Consider the following 6,000-nt stretch of genomic DNA (forward strand, 5'->3'; position numbering starts at 1 on the left):
TCCAGCGCTCTGAAAGAGATGTACCTTTTAATACAGCATTTGGACAATGCATGTGCCATTACTTTTACTTGCTAACTTTTTCATACCAGTTTCCAGAATGCAGGCACAATGAGCATTTCTGTAAGCAAAATATGTTCAGTAATTGAGTACAGCTAGGTCAGCCGCATAAAACTGCAGCTCTTCATTCACAGTATGCCCTTTTCTGAGTATATTTACATAATACAAAAATAGTCCTTTAATCTTAATAAATTGCAAACTCCTCTACCGTATTTTGTAACAGAACTGAGGCATTTAAATATTTTCAAGTAACTCCTCATTACAAGAAAATGATCTCAAATGCTCCAAAGTGCTACTTGTAACTTCACCTGCTCTACAGATTACAAATATGCACAATAGAGATGAGCTTTTTTAAGTAGCCTTCCTTCGATTTCGGAAGAGATGATGTTTGAAATTGCTTCTTATACTCCCCTGCCCGTTTTTGGAAAAGGTGTGCAGCCAAGGTCCCAAACATCCTGATACGTAACAACCCAACCCCTTCTGTCTCAGATGCTGCTTGTAGCAAATGCTCCAGGCTTCACAATGACACTGGCAGGACCTAGAACGCAGCGTCAAAGATTTCCAACTGAAAATACATTCTCAGTATTTGCTGCTTGCAGATAAGGAATTTCCATTTAAGCCCACAAAAATATTTTAAACTGCAATATATGCATATAATACTATGTAGAGGGTGCACTGCACCTAAGCTCAAGCAGAATAAGCCTGCATCTGCATAAGCATTTCATAAATTTTATTCTTCACAAATTTGTGGCATTTAAGATTAGAAAGCTGTTCAAGAAAAATCATTTACTTCATCTGGAAAGATCTCACTGACAAAAAAATCATAAATATTGTAATATTTAATTATTCTCAAACAAGGATTACAATTTTCAAATATGTACGTGTCTAAACCTGGACACCTAAACCCCTATTTACTCTCGGAAATTAGTGGCCTGAATTTCAGAGATTTTAAGAACTCTCAATTATCTCTACTGCCAAGAAAGAAAGTTGTGTGCACTCCTCTGTAAACCTAGTCACTTGATTCAGTGCCCAAACACAGTATGTTGCCCATGCTAAGATGCCCACTTTTGAAATTTATTGACTAAGCCTTTGGCACTGCTAGGTGCCAGTCAAAATAATGGTTATTAATCAAACAGTAGATTTGTTTCATTAGCAGTGGAAAAGCGTGAGCTGCAGTCTGCATCCTATTGCTCACTGCAGAGACCTATGACTTTCTACCAACTCATTCCATACTTCAGAATATACACTTTTTGTTTATTCAGTTTTGGAAAACATAAAAGTGTTCTACTAATTACTGCACTGAAATAAAAGAAAATGAATTTATCTCTAGCTATTCACTTTTGCATTTTAAATATTTCCTGTCTTGCCTTTCCTCTTGTGGCTCTTATAAAAACCCTCATCTCAGACCTTAAACACACATGAGGATCACAGCTACAAGCCAGTTTGAAAATCACCTCTGGCATCAGAATATCTCTGTTTCTCTAGGCCTGAAAGAGGCTTGGTATTAGTAAAGAATGAAATATTTTCCTTTTGCTATAAAAGGCGTGCATACAATAATATAAATAACAGGAAGTATTCTTCTTAATACTGCATCACCCGCTAGATGCAGACCAGCTTCAAACCACTGTGTACCTGGCAATCGGCAAAGTGAAGCTTATTTGTTAAAGTTCATAGCATTCAGAAAGACTCTCACAGGCTGCTAGAGGTTGTGAGTGAAATCTACACCAAAATCATCTTCTAAAACTTTTGGTCAATCTAAGGTGTGACCATGCAGTAAATCTGAAGCACAAAGCCAGCAGCAGATAAATCATACAGTAGGAAATGCCTCCGTACCGTGTTCCAGGAAAAAAAAGCCTTAGAAGAAACTCCCTCCATATTTTGTGCTTCCTTCATCACAACCTGAAAAGTCCAGTAAACCGTTTCACTCAGCCAGCGACTACATGCTCGACTTTTCTAGTTACATGGAAACGTACAAGCTTACGTCAGGGCCAGTGCTGCCGCTGATGGGTCATTTACTCAGGGTTTACCCCTGGTGCCAGTGGCACCATTTTGAAAGCAAGGCCTGCATTTTGTTCTTCTTCGCTTTTGGTAGCCCAGCCATGAGCACTCGGTGAAATCAGTAACAGTGAAGCAGCACTGAGCTGTAAAACCTTCCCCAAAGCATAAATTCTTAACCTATCCCTTGTGTGTACCATGACAAGCTACATGCGTCTATAAAATCATCTGAAAAGGTGGCATGCCCTCGCCATCAGCACTGTGGCAAACATTGCCGTCCTGGTCCCGAAGAGAGCTGCTGAGAGTCACCTGCGGCCGGCAGCACTAGCACCTGAGACCGGGAGAGCTGCCGCTTTCTTTCGTTCTGTTACGCCCGCGGAGACAGCGCACACATGGCTCCTTGCCCGTGCACTCCCATGCTTCAGTCACACACCTACGCCTCTGGAGACGGGTGTTTGCGCGCGGGGGAGGCAGCGCGCACGGACGAGGGGAGGCCCGGCAGGCAGCACCGCCGCCTGCTGAAACCTCAGACCGCGCTCCAGGTTACCGCTCGCTTCATCCACGAGCCCAGCCTGCTGGCTGCTCCACGCAGGTACCCAGACTCTCACGCACGTACCACAGCTAGGGCCCTGCTGACCAGGGCGCTCGCCCCGGTTCCTCACCTGACCACGTTGGGATGCTCAAAGGTCTCCAGGTGCCTCAGCACCGCCACCTCTCGGATGGTGGACAGCGGCATCCCCTCCTCGCTCGTCTGCACCCGCACCCGCTTCAACGCCACAAAGCGGCCGCCGTTCTTCAAGTCTCGGGCCTTGAACACCTTCCCGTAGGCTCCCTCACCGATCTCAGCCACACATTCGTACTGCTGGTCAGCCAGGTTTGTGCTGTCCTTATCCATGCTGGCGCCGCTCCTCTTCCTCCTGCGCCTGGAGTGCCTCAGGCGCGGCTCCCGCCCTCGCCCGCTTTCCGAAAACTAGTATTTTGCTCACGTCGCAGATACGCCGCACGGTTGGTACCTCTGCTCGAGGAGCAGTAGGAAGTCCTTGCCCTCCGGCTCCCGTCCTTCCTCTGTACAGGCCCCGACGTGCCTCCTGCCTCAGCCACCAGGAACTATCATGCAGTCTTGGGGAGCATCGTCTGCGCAAAGCCAAGGAGATCTGAAGCACAAAGCAAGCAAGAAAAGTGAGTTAGGCCTGGGGTTCTCTCCCCTCCGGCCTTCCTCCCCCTGCTGCGGCACATGCAACTCGTGCTTTCAGTTTACCTCACTACTTTGCATGGTTTAAAACTGAGAAAATTAAGCCAATATAGAAGATAGCTAACTGCAAAGCAAAAATGGGGCAAAGGAAGAGCAGGACATGAACCACGAGGGTGACAAGATATCAACATCTTGGCATGCTTGATACAACACTACGTAGCTACCATGGTCTGCACAACACACACCCGCACTCCTCGGGACTTTACTGAGCAATGGGCCTAATATCCACTGAGACGTGGATGACAGAGCTAACTCTGCGTGTGTGGTAGGAAGTTATGTCCAGGACCTTATGTCAGGACTGCAGGACTCAAAGGTTTCTTCAGTGTTGCATGATGGAGTCCTTGAAACATATTCCACACTATATTACAGTTACTTATTTATAGCACTTGGAAGTCTCAGCCTTGATCTACTCTCCAATGTGCTAGACACTGCACGAACACACTGCACGAGACAAGCTTCTGCCTCAAAGAGCCTGTGGGGAGTAAACACACACACACATATATATATATATACATATAACATATAATAATAATAATGTTTTACTGAGTATTTGGTGCTGAGGTATTTTGCGAAACGCACACTTTAGCAAAGTTAAGATCATGCAAGAGTTTTGGCCATGGCGACGGCTATCCCTGGATGTGTGACTGGCAGCCCCTTGCCGGACGCTGTGTGATGGGGCACAGGATGAAAGCCAGTCTGCAGGATCAGCGTGGTCCGCCGTGCAGTGCGTGAGACTGGAGATCAAAACAGGTCGCTCCTGCACCCAGTTTCATCCCCGCTTTCCGCAGAATCGCGGGCAAACCCTCTCCCCCCCCATAACTCCACACCGATCCTCCCCCTCCCCTTTTCGTATACTGCTACTGCGCCTGCGAGCCGCTCCGGCGCTGTATTTTTACCACGCTAGGATAACAGCCCCGCAGGTACTGCACTGGCGATCCCCTAGGCGGGAGCCCACGCACAGAGCCAGCAGCAATTTAAAGTGTGCGCTGACCTTACGCCGTAGCCGACGATGCAAAGAAGAGGCGCAACGTGAAGGAAAGCTCCCGTGCCCGCCGCGCGGCCGTTTTCCCCAGCGGCACCTCCAGCTGCAGCGAGGCGCCGCCTCGCCTCAGCGCCCTCCGGCCGCGCCGCCGACGTGCGCGCCCCGCCGCCCCGGCCCGCCGCCGCCGCCACCTGCCCGCGACCTGCCCGCCGCCGCCGCCGCCGCCGCTCCGCGCACCGCCGCCGCGGGGGCGCGTGGCGGGCGGCGCCGGGCCGAGCCGAGCCGAGCCGAGCCGGGCCGGGCCGGGGGGCGCCCCCCGGCGGCGGGAGCGGCGCCGCGCGTGTGCGTGGCCGCGGGGGCGGCGAGCCGGGCCCGGCGCGGCCGCGGCGCCCTGTGGAAAGTTACCGCGCGCAGGGCGGCGGCGGCGGCGGGGGGGGGGGGGGCTGCGGCCGCCCCCGCGGTGCCCCCACGCCCAGCTCTCCGCCGGGGCGCGGCGGGGGGCACAGCGAGGAAGCGCGCTGGGACCCGCGGTGCCCCCACGCTTCCCCTGCGGGCGCGGCGGGTCGGACGCGGAGGGACCCCCCGAGGGCTCCGCGGGAGGGCAGAGCCGCCCCTTCTCCCCCCCCCCCGCTCCTCGCCCCGCGGCCGCCGACGCGCGGGGCGTGGGACGCCCCCACGGCAGCGGCGCCGCGGGGCAGCGGCCACCCGCGGGGGGCCGCCGCCTGCGCCCCCGGCCCGGCGGCGGGCGGTGTGTGGGCCGCGGGGGCGGGGGGGTGCGCGGAGCACATGGGCGCTCCCGCATTACCTGCTGCGCGCCGCGGCTGCCTCCACCGCCACCAAATCTCCAAATAATTTTCAGCCCCGGGCGGGGTGGGGGTGGGGGGGGTTGAGGGGTGTGGGGGGGGAGGGGGTGAGTCCTCCCTAAAACAAACCTCCCATTGAGCGAGGCGGGGTGTGGAGCCGGCCGGGCCCCTTCACATGGCGATTTCTCCGGCAGGTCGCGGCAGCGGCCGCCCGGGCCACACAGGTAGCTGCTCCGCGGCTCGGCCGCCCTCGGCTCGCATCCTCCCGCCGCCGCCGGCTGCACCTTCCCGCAGCAGGCAGCTGCCGCTCGTACTCCAGCCCGCTCCTCCCGCCCCCACCCTGCCCGGGGAGAGGAAAAAAAAAAGAAAAAGAAAAAGAAAAGAAAAAAAAACGGAATAAAAAGGGCGGCCGGGAGCCCCGTGCGAGCGGCTCCGCCGCGCCCGCAGCCCGCCGGCCGCCGCCTGCCGCCGCGGGTCGGGCACCGGCCCTCGGCGCGGCCGCTCGGCTCGGCTCGGCTCGGCTCGGCTCGGCTCGGCTCGGCTCGGCTCGGCGCTCCGCCGGCTCCGCTCGCTCTCTGCCTCGCTCGCTCTCTCGGCCTCTGTTCAGTCTGGGAGTAGCAGCAGCTTGCCTTTTTTTTTTTTTTTCCCTCTCCTCAACTTTTTTTTTTTTTTCCTCCCTTGCTTTCCCACGCTGGCTGAATGTGACTTGACCCCGTTTCAAAAAAGTTTGACATAGTGCTTCAACATTTCCGCATTCCTCCCCGACTACAAAGGCTGCAGCCGCCTCCTTCTGCTTTCTGTCTCTGCTCTCTGTCTTCACACTCAATGAAATCCTTCATGTGCCTCTGCCAAAGGCAGCCGCATACCGCAAGGGTCGCCGCGAGCGCAGCGGCCAGGCACGGCCCGGGCCG

General features: G+C 54.7%; 1 protein-coding gene across 5 annotated transcripts in view; it reads right to left on the reverse strand.

Annotated features, from left to right (window-relative positions):
• The window catches only part of CDK6 (cyclin dependent kinase 6), a 141,617-nt gene extending 136,039 nt beyond the window's left edge, over window positions 1-5,578 (reverse strand). Inside the window, exons 1-3 of one of the 5 annotated variants that reach the window (XM_068934840.1) lie at window positions 5,219-5,493; window positions 3,591-3,776; window positions 2,715-3,206 (exon numbers count right to left, since the gene is read on the reverse strand). In XM_068934840.1, coding sequence (XP_068790941.1) covers window positions 2,715-2,947 — 233 coding nt within the window. In that variant the 5' untranslated portion in view covers window positions 2,948-3,206; window positions 3,591-3,776; window positions 5,219-5,493. The other 4 variants (XM_068934836.1, XM_068934839.1, XM_068934837.1 and 1 more) reach the window with 4 other exon arrangements.
• Window positions 5,579-6,000: the final 422 nt, after the last annotated feature.

This window comes from Struthio camelus, chromosome 2 (assembly GCF_040807025.1).
Source record: "Struthio camelus isolate bStrCam1 chromosome 2, bStrCam1.hap1, whole genome shotgun sequence".
NCBI lineage: Eukaryota > Metazoa > Chordata > Aves > Struthioniformes > Struthionidae > Struthio > Struthio camelus.